This window comes from Anneissia japonica, unplaced genomic scaffold, assembly GCF_011630105.1.
Source record: "Anneissia japonica isolate Jap-2015-1 unplaced genomic scaffold, ASM1163010v1 scaffold165_len1371125_cov188, whole genome shotgun sequence".
NCBI classification, from domain to species: domain Eukaryota; kingdom Metazoa; phylum Echinodermata; class Crinoidea; order Comatulida; family Comatulidae; genus Anneissia; species Anneissia japonica.
Window position 1 is genome coordinate 115,386 of NW_022697648.1, and position 18,801 is coordinate 134,186.

Here is an 18,801-nt window from a genome sequence, read left to right on the forward strand (position 1 = left end):
ACTAATGTATGACTTAATAGTAAAATGTGTAGAGGGCGCAACAGCACTTAAAAATAAAAGTATTTAAAATGAATATGATATCCAAATGATTAATTTCTATTTTGTATCATGACGGTTGTGTCTGAACTGAGAGGTTACCTTATGTTTAAGTCACGATGGGGTCAATACGTTTTCATAGCATTCCTTCAAGCACGATAAAGGAACTAGGATCGATGACGTAAATAGAACAGATAAATCAACTTTGCTGAATGGTTAAGATTGTTAAAAAAATTAATCTAAAATGTATGTAATTAATAGCTACATAAAACGTACATCCGAGGTTGTATTGTATATTGTCCAGTGGCGGATTCATAATTTTAATAAATGGGCTAGGGAGGGACTATCACATACTGTATATAGAGGGTCGAACCACCTCAGCGCCACCGTGGTTGGAGAAGAGTACGCTAACGAAAAATTATGAAATGTCACCTCAAGATGGTCGGAAATGGCACACTCAGAATTTAAATTTGAATATAATTTTCTTTTTTCGTCAGTTTTTATTTACAATTTATGGGTTTCGTCAACTTGAATCTGTAGTTATTGAATAGCGTAATTGAACGGTAGCCACGCAGACTTGGTTCAAGCGACGGTTATTGGTTCAAGTGCCGATGGGAAAATACGTTTTGTGATAAATACTGTAAAAATATCTTCATATCATCTTAAATTTTAAAAATTAAATGATTCCTATTTGGCTGTAATAATTCTAGATAATGAGTATTTTATTTAAAAAAAAGTATTAGTGGCTGTTCTGCTGGTGCCTAAGGGACGTGGATGCAGTTGAACGCAACTTTCGTTAGCCAAAGGTTCTGGTACGATTCTCATTCGCCACTATTATTTTTTTTATTATGCTTGATGTTTTTAATTTTATTCCCGAATATTTTCTAAAAACAATGAAGACTTCATATGGGTCAGACATACCATTATCAATAAATACACGTTCTTCACTCTGCTCATTAAAGTAATCGCGTCGGGTGTTGCAGGAAGTTTCATTGATTATGTGATCAATATCAATTGTAAGGTGTATTAATAAATACACGTTCTTCACTCTGCTCATTAAAGTAATCGCGTCGGATGTTACAGGAAGTTTCATTGATTATGTGATCAATATCAATTGTAAGGTATACTGTACAACAAGATTAAGGGTTATTTTGTCATTGTATGTTGTACAGTACTGTCGACACTTTCCACACCTGTCCGGTGACGCATTTGATAAGCGACTGCTTAATAATAGTCCGTAGTTCATTTAGAATTGAGATCGTTCAGTTACTAGACAATTGCTTAAATTGCTTTGACAACAAACGATAAAGCACGGACTCGACACAATAGTAGGCCTACTAGAAAGTCTTGAAGGAATATATTTTTTATTGAAGTTGTGCCTAGTTCAAGTAAGTAACATTCTTCTAAAGCAGAATTAATAATCAGGCCTATTTAAACGCAACTTAATCCAAGGAGGTATAAAGATAACTCTTTAAAACATGTTAGGCCCAATGTGTATGCAATTTGTCAGGTAGCTTGGCAAAGATGAAGGGATTTGTCTCAGGCTGACGGGCCTACCACCACCTCTGAGAGAGTTTTATAATTATGAAAAAGTTAGGTATGTAACATAAAAAATATTTATTTAAATTACAAAATTAATTTTTAAAAAGTCATAATAAACCTATAGGGTATAATAGGAAAACTATACAATGTTTCTGAAAAAAATTAGACGTCAAAGACAATCTTGTGGTCTGAAGATTAATTACAGAAAAACAAAAAACAAAAGAAAATGTTTAATTTTATTGGAGATGTCTAACGTAGATTTGGTGTGAAGAAAACGTCGATATTTGCCGGAAGGTATAGCAACAATACAGTTCTCTTGAAATTAGTCGTGTTCTTTGTCTTGGGTGATTTGGTCGATGTTTTCGTTCACTCAGTAAATTCCTGTGCGATTGATAGCCGTGTTCCTTGTAATTCATACATCAGACAGGGAATTTCTCCTTAAAATCTTATCCGGGACTTGGGTGAGGTAAGATCATTTTTAAAATAGACACCTCTAGATGGCCGGAAATTGTAAGCGTACTCCCAGATTGTTTTCAACTGAGTGTTCAGCATGCAAAATGACATGCCTCGAGCCTGCTCCCCGGATGAACCTGATCGGCCGCTGGCCGTTAACGTCATTATTATTTCCCTCACTTAATCCATCCCAGTGGCGATTCAAGGGGTGGTGGGGGGAGGCAACCAGCCCGCCCTCCGCACTAATTTTTTTTTCTAATGGCAATATAAACAAAAATTATATTCAAATTTGAAGTCTGAAAGTGCAATTTCGGGCCATCCAAAGGTGCCATTATCAAATTTTCTTACCTCAGCCCCCAACCATTGTGGGGCTGGGCTGGTACAGATCCTCCATCTGTGAAAGAACCTCCCCGGGCCTCCTCTATTTTGAATTCCTGGATCTGCCACATCAGACCCCTCCCCATGTCAGTTCTCTACGCCACTGGATACAATGAGCTACACTCAGAAAAAAAACACTCTTGAATGCCAGAGTAGGTGGTCTTATTTCTATTAACAGAAAATTTCTAATAATATGTTCTAGAAATCAGGCGGAAAATGATTTATTTTTTAGCAATTTCGCACTGTCTGGATCCAAATTTTTTGGTGGGCTGGAGTTGGCCCGAGGGCCGGGGTTGAATACCAGGGCATTAGGGCCTAAGGCCTAGAAATGAAATCAAATCAATGTAAATAATTAAATTTTTTTTAATATAGCATAGGCCACTGTGTTGCGCTATAATATAAACTTGAAAAAGTTTTCTTAAGTTTTGAAGGAAAAGAAAAAAATCATTGTTTTTTTTTAGTAAATTAAAATAATTAAGGCATATGCCTATCGTTCCTTTCATAATCTGAAAATGTATTTGATCCCTATTTAATTGAGAATGTTTTTAAAATGAATGCTATGGAGGGTGTTTTTTTTTTAATAATATTTCTTACAGACAGAATGAGATGAAATAATAATTTAATTTTAGATTTAATGATTATTACAAGGCGAGCAATTTTATGACAAATCATTTTCGTATCCTTTCCATATTGAGAATGCTATACGTTGAAGATACATAGACTGGCTGCATAGCTACCGATTTTGTTATCTTGGCAACACTCTTATTAGAAAGACTATAACCTTTTACATACTTAAAACGGATCAGAAGAAAACGTTTTGAATCGTTACCGGTAATTGTCGAAATGTAACGGTCTACTTTGATGTTTTTTTCATATTGTTTGATTAATAGGTCCGTGGTTTGATTAAGCACATGTTGCAATTAAGCAAGTAGTGACGATCGATTATGCCTAGTAGGCTAGTTTAATACGTTGACGCGGGTTAAAGGGAATGGAGTTGCCATAAACATGCTTCATTAGAGGCCTATGTTATCACATAGTTGCTATCACCAGTCTAATTGTGTAGGAGTGGATATATTTACATTAAATATTTACATTTAAATATGATACTCTGAAAGAAAAAAATCAGTCAATTATGTAGTAACAGAACTGACAGATAATTTTTATTATGCGTTGCAATTTGTGTCTAAAGTTATTTTCTTTAAAATTCATTCACATGTCGGTAATTTTTTTTAAATCAGAGACAAAAGGAAGAATCACTATACCGCTTTATTCTTTAAATTATAATATTTATATATTGGATATGGAAACACTGAGAACAATGAGTTTGAACATAAGAGATTATGTAAAAAGCAATAATAGGCCTATTATTATAATAGAATGTATTTATTCATAATTGTGACTCATTATGTAGGCTAGTATTATCTCCTTTCTTTCTAAAAGAGGAACATTTTGAAGGATGTCAAGACGGATACGGCGACGGCAAACGTCTTCAATGATCACACCGCTGACCGATCGAATGGTAAAGAGATTTGGTCTATATTGTTATTTAGTATTAACTTGAGCTTATGTTTTATTGTAAGTCAGGATTTTGACCAAACACACTGAGGCAGAGTGAGTAGGCCTAATGATATTAAAAATTTTTAGTCAAAAATGTGTGGCCCTCCTCTCTCCCTCACATGGTAATGAATCATTTTGATCTCTATTTCAGCACGGCCTAAAGCTGCCAACGAAGAACAGAAGGGCTTCAATGTCTACATACATCCCTAGTAAATCAAAGATTAAGGCAAGGACTGAAAAAAAGTTTTGTAATTGTTTTATGTTAATTAAGATGCATTCAATTATCTGACATTTTCATTTTTCTTTCTTTTTTTTCCCCTTTTTTTTTTGTTTGTGTGTGGATCAAACAGCACAATACGCTGAATAGGGGCGGTGAGGGGACCACACCTTCCACTTGTTTATGAAGGACCGTCCTCCAAACATTTCGGCTTGAATTTCAGCTCCGAAATTTTCATTCAATTTCACTGAAATTATAATATTTTTTTTCTTGGAGGTGAAAAATTCTTATATCTCAATTCTATTTTTAAGAGGGGATAATCAGTAGTCTACCCAAATATTTCGACATAAATAATTTAACAAGTTTGATTCCCTTGAAGTCGTGTGAGGGCGTTATGGTAGACCTTAGCAACCGAATAATGGCGTCGACCACAAAAGGAAAGAAAAGCAAAACATCACACGCAACAGTCCAAATTATAGGGAAAGGACAAGATGCATATAAAGATATTAACTGGAATACATTGAGCGTAAGGTTGTCTTGTTATTATACAGATATTTTAGTTATGATAAGAACTACTCTGACAGTAGTCTGGGCCTAGCTAGGCCAGTGTTGCACTGTTGGGTTGCGTGTTGGTGATGCAACCAGAGATGATCGATACCGATGAGGAAGCGCCTGGCTTTACCATGATTTTTTCGTAGTGCATATGGTAGGCCTAGGCATAGCCGAATGGACAATTTAGCAAAGCTAGGCTTATAATCCTCAAAATTCTGGAAGGTTAATTCCAATATGTGTAAAGATAATAAGTCTAACTAGCCTAGGCCTAGTAGCTAACTTTAGGCCTGAGTGAGCCAGGCCTGGCCGGAGTTAAATTAGACCCTAGCTAGGCCTCATAAAAAAAATTATTAGCCTAGGGCCTGGCCCTAGTTTAAAGTTTTAATCACCCTATCAAAGAATAAAAACTGATGATGAGGTAGGTACGGAGGGTTTGTTTTTTTTTTTTTTGCTAACCGCTCCCATTTTACTGATGTTCTCAAGTAAATCAATAGTTAGGGACACATATTATATAAAAAGTCATAAGAATGGAATCAAATTTATATTTAAAAAAATATGTTTTTGTTGTACCAGTAAACATACTTGCAAGAAATCTTGAGCTTTTCAAGTCAGAAAAGATGGAAAAACGACCGTTTGAAATAAAAATATATGTTACTTGAAAAAAAAAATTTAAAAAAAATCAGAATTTCCCTAAAAGTGATGAGGGAGGGGGTGATAAACTAATAGTTTTTTTATGGGGCCTTAGGATTAAAAATGATCATATTCCTCTATTTTTTCAACAGGATGATGAAGCCAGAAATATTGAAAAAGAAGGTTCTCTTGCATGGAAGATCCTGTCAAACACACAAACACTAGCCCTTCAACAAATGTCTGTAGAAGATGTTGAAAAGTATGGCATTGATTGAAACTTTTGTTAGTTTTTTTTAACAGTTTCTTGGCCAACACAAAAATTCATTTCTTTCTTAAAATTCTGACCCATACCTAATCTAAGGATTAGCTGGGTCATTCTTCATTAAAGTGGTCATGCCATGTCCCACCATTTTAAGGTACTATAAAACGAAATGTATTAAAGGAACATTGATTTTTATTGCAGCAAAGTAATCATTAACACGTCATTCCTGATTGAAAGTTGTGTCAACAAATTTTGAAAATAATAAACGTATGGGTTATTTTCAACAAAACCCCCTAAAAATGCATGTCTCGATTTCATTTCTCCAAATTACCAAATGCCATTATTCGTAAAGTAAGTACCTTGAAAGAATAATTATACAACCATAAATTTGTATAATTGACCTTTTTAAGACTAAAAAAATTTGTCCTGCATTTCAGTCATCTCCATCACAGTGACTTTGAAACGCTATAGCTTAACAAAATTAAGTAAACAAGTTTGGATCAATCCATTTTGGATGTAGGGGAGCATACAGTAACAATACAGTAGGTCCGTTTCTGTACAGTTAAATATACATGATAGCCGAAGAATGGCGGACTTTCAAATACAACCAGAAGAGTACCTTTATTCTGCATCATCTCCGAATGCAATTACAACATGCCTTATTTATTACTTTCTCTTAAAAAATTATTCATAAATACAATCAAAATTTTGTACACTTCATAGCACACATGGTTTTCACCCTGATGATTTCTTGATGTTTTCTTTTGTCATTATTGGAAATAAAATGGATGAATATGGGTCTGGCTTATTCTGTTACAGTAGGAAGCACCTTGTTCAGTGTTCATTATGTACCATACTCGCACGTATAAGCGCCCGGGCGCTTAAAATATTATTTGGGCATTTTGAGGGGTGCTTATTCAAACGGGGCGCTTGTTCAAACCAGGCACTTATGAAAACAGAGTGGAAACTGAGGGGGCGCTTACGAAGATAGATGAATTGGGGGGTTCTTGTGGGAACATGGAAAATTCAAGGGGTGCTCTTTGAATGAAAAAAAAAGATTGCAAAAGGACATCCGGAAACGTAAGGTTACGAATGGTTCTGGTGCGGCACAATAAATGTCCGGAGAGCAGCATGGTTCATGACAAGAATGCTGTGACTATTTACAGCAGATGAAATTAGTGATGGTAGCTTGTTGGCCAACTGCCGATTGAGATTAGCAGGATCATTGCAGGGCTTGCAAACTCAGATGAGAACATGCTAAACATGCAAATTGTAGGGAAAAGAAAAAGAGAAGTAGGCCTAGATAAGAGAGGAAAGTTGGAAAGATACTGTCCGGAGAAGAGAACTCTCATCTCTCCAGGAGAAATATCCTCATTTTGAAATTGAAAAGAAGAAAGAATCGCTCTGCAGCTCAAATCATGCCAACCAGTCCCAGGATTGATTGATTGATAGTGGCTTCCAAAAAAAGAATTATGTGAAAATGTATTCCAATGCTACATCATAAAAATTGAATGTTTAACTAAGTGCATATTATTCCAAAAATTGCATTGCAGACATTGGTTTAGAGCTGTTGTACAACATAATAATCACATCCAATGAACGATATTCGAATATGAAACATTTTTTTTCGTGGTTTTCGAAACCACAAATCGTTCACTTTACTAAAGAATGACTCAGCTACATACTGTAAAGTTGTAGCCACCAGTTCGACATAGATCCTCGGGAAACCATTAGGGTGTGAAGAGTACAAAATCTTATCACAAAGAGTAGCTGCTTATTAATGATGATCATTCTAATGTTGTTTGATGTATGGGCCTAATTTGCTTCAAATTTCTCTCAATGTCTTAATTATGTTATTCACATTTTAGAACATTAGGAGAAATCTTAGGATTGAGCAATACAGCAACAGAACTGCAAGGCACCATCTTGCTTGACTGTTACACAGTTGGATTTTGGTGGGCAAAAGAAGAAGGGTTTACATCACAACAGCTGTCAGCATTCATAACACTACTCAATAGATTGATTAACAATATAAAAGGTAAATTAGTTTTAGTATCTATAAATTCAGGTCACTTCGGCCCAAAGTGTCGTCTGGGCCGAGTTGGTTTTGATCCGAGTTGGTATGGGCTGAATTGGTTTGGGCCAATTTGGCTTAGGGCCGAAGTGACCAGCATTCTATAAATTCTATCAGTGTTTATATTATCGTTGTTAATATAGTTGATATGAAAGTACCAGCATAAATATTTTCTTTATATGTTTTTTAGATAAGAAATATTCATTATCTGATAATATTTTGGATCTGAAGACAATGATGACTGGTATAGGTAATGATAGCACAGAGGATTCAGGAGGGATGGATTTCCTTGATGTTGAACAGGCTATTAAAATAACAGACTATCTCAAAACCTCGTAAGCTATATTTTTTATTTCTGACTACTGTACATCCATTCTTCAATCAATCAATCAGATTTATTCAACTTTATACTGTTACCATAATAGCCTTGAGCTGATTAAGATGTAATAATTTTGTACTATTATTCTACTTGTAGTTATTGTTATTTTCATAATTTTCATAATTATTTTATTATTATTGCTTTTAATAAAGTTAGAAATATTGGCTATGTTCTCACACGGCAACTAACAGTTAGCTGCCGTGCAAACATCCATACGAGAAAATCCCGATCCGGATACCAAGAATATGATGATCAAATCACTGGCCAATAAGAAACTGGAAATTGTAAATGCGTACGTGTGATTGGTTGATGATAGAAACGTGCTCAACCGTTAGCGGTATCCGGATACCGTTAACGGTTAGCGCTAACCGATCAGGCGTTCTCACACAGGTGCTAACGGTTAGTGCTAACGATTAGCTCCCGATCCAGATACTAGAGCTCTTGTGAGAACCAGGCTTATATTATTGTTTATTACTGTACTTATTACTTATTTTTTGTTATTGTTCTTGTGATTCTGCTGGAGGGCTGAAATACACTGGCGTATCTATCAGAGGGCGCCGGGGCGCATGCGGCCACCAAAAATTACTCGCCCCCCGCAAAAAAAAAAACAATCACGGTCAAGTAGTTAAAAATCACCTAAAATCACCATATTTTGCGAAATAGCACCCCTCAACTGATCATCCCCACTTCACCTTTGCACCCCATCAGCCCCCCCCCCCCTTTTTTCAGGACTTTTAGATACGCCACTGCTGAAATATAAGTTACAGATCACGCCCCATCTTGTAAAATAATTGCATTGAGCACATCCATATTTTTTTTTTCTTCCATGTTTAGATTATTCCAACATCATCGTATGTATGAATTCATGTTCCATAGTGAACGGAAAGAGGAAATAATTGGTACAGAGGTAAGAAGCATGTGGCAATAACAAGAATCATCCTTATTCTAATATTATTATCAACATATCTATGATGGTTTTGCTGTGGTAGTGATCATCATTCTTGTGTTCAGGATGATGATGGTGGAAGTGTTGCCAGTGATGATTGTAGTGTATCTAATGCCTTATATTGGGATTTATTATCTTACAGATTTGTATTGAAACATTACCCCCAGCTAACGTCCCCTTCCCTGCTCCACTTGATGAAGGGATTCCTGAAGAGATTTACAAACAATGCATTGCACCACCAGTTCCTTGTCAAGAAGAAGACATTGAAGAGATGACAGATAAGCCTGATGAGGAACAAGTAAACGATCCTGAAAAACAAATTGAAGATGGTAAACAAAAAAGCATATTTATTTATTAACCATTTTAGGCAGGTCATGGCAAAATGGTTAAGTTGTCGCACAGGCCAGTATTGAGTAAAAGAGCTATAAAATATGGGAGCTCAAAAAATTGCTTTAAAAAATAAAAAAAAATTGTTTCACTATAGAGCAATAACCAGTAGGTCCACTGATAACTTTAAAATAACTTAGTATAAAACATTCTCCAAATAAAGTAAGACTAGTCATTTTGATTCAATATTTCGATCTTTTATTAGATCATCATCAGGAATGAATGAAGATTCCAACATTACAAACATATATTCCAGAGGTGTTACAGAAAATTAACCAATGAGAAACAGTCAATAATGTAGCCAATAAGATTCAGAATTAAGTGTTAGTGATGAAAGTATCAATAAAGTATCAATAAGCAAGCTTAATGATGTGATGAAATAAACAACTGGAAGTGAGAACTAGGAAAACAATGATAGTTCTTTGGATGCTTTCAGCATGGACCTATTAATAAGTTCAGTCCATTGTTAAGTAATGGGTTGAAACGTCTAATAGCGAAAGCCTTTTTAAACAATAAATGTGACCAGTTACTATAACTGTCAATAATCCTAGTGCTATGAAAAATTAACCCTAACGATGCTTATTGATTCTTTATTGATACTTTATACTTAATCACCAACACTTAATTCTGAATCTTATTGGATACATTATTGACTGTTTCTCATTGGTTAATTTTCTGTAACACCTCTGGAATATATGTTTGTAATGTTGGAATCTTTATTCATTCCTGATGATGATCTAATAAAAGATCGAAATATTGAATCAAAATGACTAGTCTTACTTTATTTGGAGTATGTTTTATACTAAGTTATAGAGCAATAGTTTAATGTCTAATTAATCATGCCCCATAGTCTTAGTTCTGGAAATGGTCACCAAATCGTTTACTGTTACGTTAATCTGGTAGTTAATTCTATTAAACAGTGTATGCACCAAATAACTTTGGAAGGCGATTACTCAAAATCATGTTTATCTTGACTCTTAAGAGTGCTGTACTTTCACTCCCAAATAACTAAAGGTTTGAAATGTTAAATTTCAATGAATGACCCCTCATTTTAAATATCACATACTTTGTTATCTGACAATGGCTACAACTTAGCCATTTTGCCACAACATGCCTCATTTGATTGAAACTATGTAAGACACCTTTGCTGTTTTTGTATGTATGCTTTGTGTCCCCTATTTATTAACAGTGGTTAATAGACTGGGCTACTTTTGTGCTTTCCAGGCAGCCAATGACTATGGTATTTTTAATGTACTTGTTAATGTTATGTTTCTTGTTTGATGTTATTGATTTGTATTGTATTTTGTATATCGTATCTTTTGCCTGAATAAATAATAATAATAATGTGTGTGTGTGTGTGTGTGTATGCCTATAGGCTTCCAAGTTGGAGCCAATAAAGTATATACAATTATTAAATAATATGGTTATTATTACAGTACCTGTGAAATATACTTTGTTTTCTTGCAGGAATTAAAGTTGAAGTTGAGGTTAATCCTTTGAAAGATGTTACAGCAGCTGATGTTAAAAAAATGTTTGATATTGTTTCTACAGAAATGTTTGAAAGTTTACAAGTGAGTATTATATTTTAATATTAGTTTTTATCATATAAAATATTTGTACCTACATTCAATTCAATTCAACCGATTTTGTTAACATATTTAACAACAACAACAAATGAAATAAAATTCATAAAATAAATAAAATATGATTCATAAAATTTATGATAAAATTCATAAAATTTATGATAAAATTCCTAATATTTATAATAAAATTATTGATAAAACTATAAAATTATAATAAAATTGATGCAAGAATAAAAGATTTATAAAATCGAAAGAATGATAGAAATGAAAAATTAAAACATTTGTTTTCAATCATTTTTTATTCAGCATAAAAAAATGTGCAAAAACGCCAGGTCATGTGTAGTTGCACATAACATTGCTGGAAACAAAACAACATTCACAAATTAACAATGAATAACGACAATACTAAAATAAAAGATAATATAATAATAATAATAATAATGGTGTGAGGATAAAACAAATTTTTTTAAATCGGCTTACAAAGTAGAACGTTTTCAGAATTTATGTTTTTAAAATTGAGCAGTGTTAACTGGAAATTAGTGCTATTTCTACTATTTTTCGTTTCGTTAATTGTACATTCCTTCTACTTTTGAATATATCTTGTAGCCTTTTGTCATTCTAAGTTTTATCTGTGTCTGGTTGAAAGTTGATAACTTTATGAGCAATTCTTTGTTATAATTGAATGTTCCATGAGTTTCTCAGATATTATCTCGTATTATTTCTCAGATTTCAGTCAGATTTATAATAGTATACTGAGTCCAGCGGTTCTCAAACTATGGGTCATGACCCAAAATTGGGTCGCCAAATCTCCAGTAAAACGCTCTTAATATTCATCATAAAGGCCTGTTTATACTTCAACGATAACGATTAAAAAGCGATTGTTCATATAGAAAACAAAAGAAATAAGAGAAGTTTTTACACTTGGACGATTGAAGTATAAACAGGCCTTAATCCTTTTTTTTATAATTTATACATTTCAAACATTTCATACTATCAAATTTGTTTAATGTTTATTATTGTACTTTTTACAGCTTGATGTGAGCAGGAAACTGCGTGAGAGAGAATCGGAAATCATCACAAGAATAAACAAAATCCACAGAGTCGCTGAAGCATAACAGTTTGACCAAACATGACACAATCCTCAGTTACCCCAGTCACTACAACATAATTATTGAGATGGCTATGTTACTGTTCCTTTGCCAACTCCAAAAGGAAGATTGTATTTTATATGCTGTATATATTATAGAATTAAATTCTGAATTCTAAGAAGAATAAAACACAATCCAAAATTTCTGAAGCAACACTTTTGTCGACAACCAATATTATAAGCATTGTTTACAAAAATAGCCAAACTTAATGTACTAAAAAGAGTTTATTACCATTTTTAGTGTGTTGAAATGTAATATATTTTTTATATTTTTTTAATTGAACTTGGCATTAATTTGCAATCACATCATAGTGAAGCCATATGTCTAATTAACTTATAGTATGATTCTATTTCTTGATTGACATATCACAGTATGAAGTTATACAGATTGATTGACATGTGGCAGACACACCCATGGAATCGTTTGATGTCCTATATCATATCCAAATGTTTAGTCATACAGTTTGTATTGTACTAGATAATTACGAAATCGATGTTTAGGTGTTGCTAAGTGGTTAAGATGCTTGCCCTCCAATAATTTATAGAGTTGTCAATGCTTGAATTGATTGACCCACAATAATGAGAGCCATGGGGACACCTTAGATCACCATTGGTAGATCCAGGAATTCGAAATCGAGAGAGCCCGGGGAGTGACTTCAAAGATAGTGTCCACCTACTTCAGGAGGAGGAGGTTAAGAAAAAAATAATAATAAATAAATAAAAATAAATAAACAAATTTTAAAAATTTATTTTTTAAAAATATGATTATAGCACCCTCTAGATTGCCGGAAATGGCACTCTCAGAATTAAATTTGAATATAATTTTCTTTTTTTCTCCACTTTTTTTTTTATTTTGAAAAATGTTGGGCTAGCTGCCCCTCCATCCTTGAATCTGCCACTGATCACCAATGGTGTCTAAGGACATATTCCAGTTGAGGTCCTCGAAACGAAAGTATATCAAAATCCACCTAATTCCATTGGCAGAATTGACCCACTAGACCTGAAATGACCAGTGACGTTTTTGTAGGAAGTGGAGGGCTGCACCACTTCCTTTGCCCCACTATTTCTTAGCCACTTTGCTTCTCTTATTCACAAGTCGACAGTAACAACAATCGATGTGCAATCTTCATCACCAAATTGACATTATTAATTTAACTTTAATACATAATTACATAAAAACATTGGTGTACATTTTTAAGAGAATATGCTTTGTATAGAACTTGTATTTATGATATGTTCATATCTTGATTTTGTAAATAAAGAAGGTTTTTATAATTTTAATCCATCCCTTTTGTATTCGATGTTTTTTTTTTGTGGAAATACTGATACCTAGTACTTGTTGGAAGTAAAATGTTTCAGAATTAACCTAGTCTTCGACGACGATAATGACGGCGTTGATGATGATTATTATCATCATGGTGGTGATGATGGTATGATAGCGTCTCATTTTTTATCAGTATGGCTATCCTTGTATTAGTTTTAGATTGTTTAGTATAGGCATGTAAAAGATTCATTCGTGTGCAAATTCACCCAAGTGTCTAAATCAATATGTACAGTCCAATAAGAAAGCATTTGGGACTGGGGTTTAACAGCTTTGGTCTCTACAGTATTTAGAATAATAAAGACAGAAGACATTAGTTATTATGCGACCACAGAAAAAGTGGTCTTTATTGGAGAAGTCTTTAATTAGAGGGAGACCTGTGTTGTTAAATTTTAAAAAAATCCAAATTAAATAAATTGAAAACTAAAGTGGAAGTTGCGTGGTAGGAGAAAGCAATCATTATTCTGATTGAAGATTGTATCTATAATTTTCTTGGATCGCAATGGTGTAACCTATCGTACCATAACACTCTTCGTGCGATGCAAAGTCTAAAGATAAGGTTTATTGAGTCAATATCCTCGCATCAACAATATCGAATGTTAATTGACAAACAGTATACAAAGATGAAGTACCTATTGGTAGATAACTGTTAACCCCGTTAATTTATCCAGTGATTTGTTATTGTATGAATGACGATAAAAGTCATTAAGTTGATCTACGACAAAGGTTGATTCGGACTGGACCCTAATGTTCAATCTGGTGCTCTGTATTTTGGTAAGTATTATAACATTTTGTCTATTTATGTAAGCTTACAAAAGGTTGAAATAGACCTACTATACGTGTCAAAACGTTAGTACAAGAAAGAGCATATTATTGTAAAAGAAAAGATTTCGAATTTCCTCTCTTTTTCTCTGCCCTGTAGGTTTGTATACAATAATTGTTTGATTGGATAGGTCTGTCATGAGGTCTTTAATTCTAGTTGTGGTTATCTCTTGTGTTGCCTATGTTCAATCCAGAGCGCCATTAATAACAACAGAGGACCATGCTCCGAACAAGTTCATCGTTGTTCTCAAGGTAAATTGAAAATGCTTTAATAATAGATCAAAGTAACATAATAATAATAGGCCTAATAATAATAATAGTAATAATAATAATGTAATACAATACTGTAATAATAACAGTCTACAATGTATTATGTTTATTTCTTCTAATGTGCTGTCAGTTGAATCAAGTTGATCATATTATAAAAGAAAAATAATTTTTAAATTAGAATGGATTTGACGTCACTAAGGTGATAAACGAATTGCAAGGGATCGCTATCAAGAATGAGCTTCGCCTGAACGTCAAACACCATTACAATACCGTTCTGAGAGGATTTAGCGTTACGGCACCATTGGCTGCTATAGAGTTGGTAAGTGTTGGGAAGTAAAGCTTAGTGAGGAGGAGAAGAATGATGATGATGATGATAAGGACCACTGGCAGATTCAAGCTGGACCGGCACCCTACCCCTCCCCTCTACATTTTTTATAAATTATCAAAAAATGGAGAAACAATAACAATTAGGCCTATATTCGACTTTAAGTCTAAGAGTGAAATTTCTGCCCATATAGAGGTGCCTTAAGCGTACATCAGCCCCAACAATGGTAGGGCTGAGGTGGTCTAGACCCTCCATCTGGGAAAGTCCCTCCCTGCCCCCTCCCCTCTTTATTTCGAATTCCTGGATCCGTCACCGAGGACGATGTGATTATGTTGATTATAACGATAATGGTGTTGAGGATGCATGATGATGATGATGAATTATGATTCTGGTGATGAAAGATAATTGTGATAAGTAGGCCTACCGTATGATAATAATAATGTTGATAAGGATAATTGATGATAAGGAGGATGATGGTGGTCGCAGACAAGCAAAGGATCAAAATACCTGGCTGGAGATGTAAATAACGGCGATAATTAGTCAGGATTAGTGATAACAATAATGATGACGATGGTGATGAAGAGGACAACAATGTTAAAGTTATTGCTGTTGATGACGATGATGATGATGAGAATTATAGTGATAATAATGGCCGAGATGAAAAAATTGCTGTTGGCCACGCCCGACCGACCCAAAATGTACGAAATTGAGGCTTTCTTTGTGTGTGTGTTTTTTTTTACTACAACGAACTTTATTTTTAAATGAGCTAAGAAGGCTGGACGGTAGGCGATGCGACAGTGTTATGTGATCGTTTTACACTTCAATACTGTATAGATTTTAAAATGGTCTTTGTTGTATTTTTGTGTTTTTCTACTTGTTAAGCATATAATAATATGATCAATTTGGTTAAAAATAAAAACAAAAAACAAACAAAAACAAAACCTTTTGCATTTCTTGGATTTTCCCAAAACGTGTCCAACACAAACATTTTTTTTTGCCTTATGATACAATGCTATTGGGCACGATGGAAATGTTGATGATAATTTTGATGATGACGATGAAGAAGGTAATGACGAAGCTATTTATGACATCTAACTTTATTTATCCTTAGGTGCGTAGTCATTCGTCAGTAAATTACGTTGAAGAGGACGGATATGCCTACGCCGATGAAACGTGGGGATTGGATAGGATCGACCAAGTGAGACTACCACTAGACGACAAGTTTGTCCCAGAGGGTACGCTAAAAACACATTGTATTTGAGGACCCTAGCCAGGGGCGCAGTAGGTGCGTGCCCACAGACCCTTCCTAGCACCCCCAAATTAGAAATGACATTTCAAACAGTTAAAAATGTACTAAATAAAAATAAACATTTATTTATTTATTTATTTTTTTTAAATTTATTTATTTTTTTGCAAACCCTGTACCCTCTCACCTCCCCCCCCCCATATCTATGAAATGAGTTTTTAACGTTATGACAGCTGGCGTCTGGAGTGTCCATTTTTACTAAACTTTTAATGCTTACTCTTCAAGGTGATGGCAGTGGTGCACATGTCTACGTACTGGACACTGGTGTGCGCACAACCCATGAAGAATTCAATGACAGAGCTCAGTTTGTAAAAGATTTCATGGACGACCCAGAGGTACGATGCAATGCATGCTGTCCTCAAATATTAGATTTAAAGCCTGGTTCCCATAAAATCGCTACACTTTCGCTACAGCGTTTTCTTTGCAGTCGTCACACTGCGAAATAGGGAAGTTCCCCAATTCGACCAACCAATCACTACAGTGTCACCGAAAACTGTTGGCCATTGGCGATAACATGAGGCGATTTTATGGAAACATTAAACGCTCTGGTAAATAGTTACATTTCACTACTGCGTTGATGATTGATTTTATGTAGTGGCGAATTGTTGGGGTTTAAGCTTCGGATATCAGGTTCAAAACACTATACTGTAAACTATAAAAATGTTTCTTAGATGTATTATTTAAGCCGTTGATCCCGCGTGTAAATTAGGCCTACAAAATAGGTGAATGCCATCCTGTGTGCCAGCCAATCCATGTTTGTCATTTTTGTGATCCGCTTCAACTAAAGCCTAAAATGATTAAATACTTGAAAAAAATGTCATATAGTAATTATAAATTGCTTTGTTCTGTCTATTTTTGAAAGGGTAATGGAACCGATTGTAGAGGTCACGGGACACATTGCAGTGGGACTGTCGGCGGAACAAAATACGGCGTCGCCAAACGAACAAATATCTACGGAGTACGGGTACTGGGATGTGACGGAAGGGGCACCTGGTCTGGCATCATAGCCGGTGTGTAATATTACTAAACGAATTATCAAATAATCCTAAATCTAAATGGGGAGGTAAAATGAAATCAATTATAAGTAAAAGGAACCAATCATTTAAAATTATGCTATTTATTTATTTTGTATCGATATTCATTCTGAACAATTATTCTTTAATTTTACCACGACATATAGCTATTGATTGGGTTGCGGTGAATGCTATTCGACCGGCAGTTGCATCCATGTCTCTCGGAGGGGGTGGAACTACATCTGTTGACGCAGCGGTCAACAAACTCTATGATGAGGGTATTCTGTCACTTGTTGCTGCTGGAAATAATAACTATGATTCCTGCAGAAAATCCCCCGCCAGAGCATCAAAAGTAATTAAGTTCTTTTTCTATAGAGGGCCTAAGTTAATTTAGGGGTGGAGCATAAGAACAACAAAGAAATGAGTGTTCAGAGAAGTAAACTGGTTCTAACGCTAACTTCCTTAACTCATTAAGTCAATGGTTCAAACCTAAATGGAATAGGTAGATAACATTGTTATACAGATCAAAAACCATGATACATTTAATCCCACCATAATCATCATTCCCCGTCACTCATTCCCCCACGAACCCCTCCTTAACCAGACCACATTACACATACCGTCTGCCTGTTTATTGTAGCATTATGCAGACCATTCATCTCCACACCCATCCCCAACCTTATGCTTCCTTAAGCCATCTGCTGCACCATCCTCGGACGCAATCTACCACATACAAAATGTTCTCCGTCTATAAGCTTCATACATACCACACCCACCTCCACTACATTTAAAGAAAAATACTGAACAACTGAGAATAAAATAACAAAACAAAGTAATAAAATCTAAATAAATTCGACACTTTAAGGCGATTACAGTTGGAGCGACTAACATTCGTGACATCAGGGCATCATTTTCTAACTACGGTGGATGTGTCGATATATTTGCTCCTGGAAGAAACATCACCGCTGCATATAACGGAGCAGATGACCACTACAGAACTATTAGCGGCACATCAATGGCTACACCTCATGTCGCAGGTGAGAATGTAACCCTATAGTACTGTTTACTATAATTATAAACTGTAATAATGCTGTAGGCATTTATATAGCGCCCTTATCCTTTGAAAAAATATACCGATACCGATATACACCGTACTATTTTAAGTTTAAAAAAAAGTTTTATCATCATTTAATATTAATTCCATTTATTTTCAACGCAGGTGTATGTGCATTGCATTTAAGCCGTGATTCTAGTTTAAGTCCAGCTCAACTGACCAACTTGATTCTGAACGAGGCGTCACGTGACCAACTTATGGACATCAAGGATTCACCTAACCTTCTGTTGTACATCAATGGGTATGTAGAGTTCTCCTGTTGATCGAACTTAAGCTACAAAGTCAGATTGAAAAGTTACATTTTTTATTAAACATTATTACAACTAAAAATGAGACTTGCATATTCAAAGTATTCTTATTGTTACCTTTTTAGGAGAGTGAGAACGTAGATTACATATTATGCAACCAATGGAGTAGACTACAAGTTCTTGTTGAGGAGCGACCAGAATCTCTTCTCCCAAAATGGCTGAATTTCTATTCATTTAAC

General features: G+C 34.7%; 2 protein-coding genes across 3 annotated transcripts; both read left to right on the forward strand.

Moving 5' to 3' along the window:
- The first annotated feature begins 1,301 nt into the window (after window positions 1-1,301).
- On the forward strand, window positions 1,302-13,424 carry LOC117102259 (ciliary-associated calcium-binding coiled-coil protein 1-like). Of its 2 annotated transcripts, XM_033242482.1 has the most exons (10): window positions 1,302-1,424; window positions 3,850-3,928; window positions 4,118-4,192; window positions 5,518-5,624; window positions 7,496-7,665; window positions 7,892-8,036; window positions 8,915-8,987; window positions 9,169-9,355; window positions 10,881-10,984; window positions 12,028-13,424. In XM_033242482.1, the coding sequence occupies exons 2-10, from the start codon at window positions 3,866-3,868 to the stop codon at window positions 12,109-12,111; spliced, it is 1,008 nt and encodes a 335-aa protein (XP_033098373.1). In that variant the 5' UTR covers window positions 1,302-1,424; window positions 3,850-3,865; the 3' UTR covers window positions 12,112-13,424. The 2 variants fall into 2 exon arrangements, with proteins under 2 accessions (XP_033098373.1, XP_033098375.1); XM_033242484.1 differs by lacking the exons at window positions 1,302-1,424; window positions 3,850-3,928; window positions 4,118-4,192 and adding an exon at window positions 4,553-4,709.
- A 656-nt stretch (window positions 13,425-14,080) lies between these two features.
- LOC117102257 (aqualysin-1-like) lies at window positions 14,081-18,801 on the forward strand. Its single transcript, XM_033242479.1, has 10 exons — window positions 14,081-14,238; window positions 14,387-14,538; window positions 14,735-14,875; window positions 15,993-16,116; window positions 16,413-16,522; window positions 17,050-17,197; window positions 17,368-17,552; window positions 18,066-18,237; window positions 18,420-18,555; window positions 18,688-18,801. Exons 2-10 carry the CDS (start codon window positions 14,425-14,427, stop codon window positions 18,701-18,703), a joined length of 1,146 nt encoding a protein of 381 aa, XP_033098370.1. The 5' UTR covers window positions 14,081-14,238; window positions 14,387-14,424; the 3' UTR covers window positions 18,704-18,801.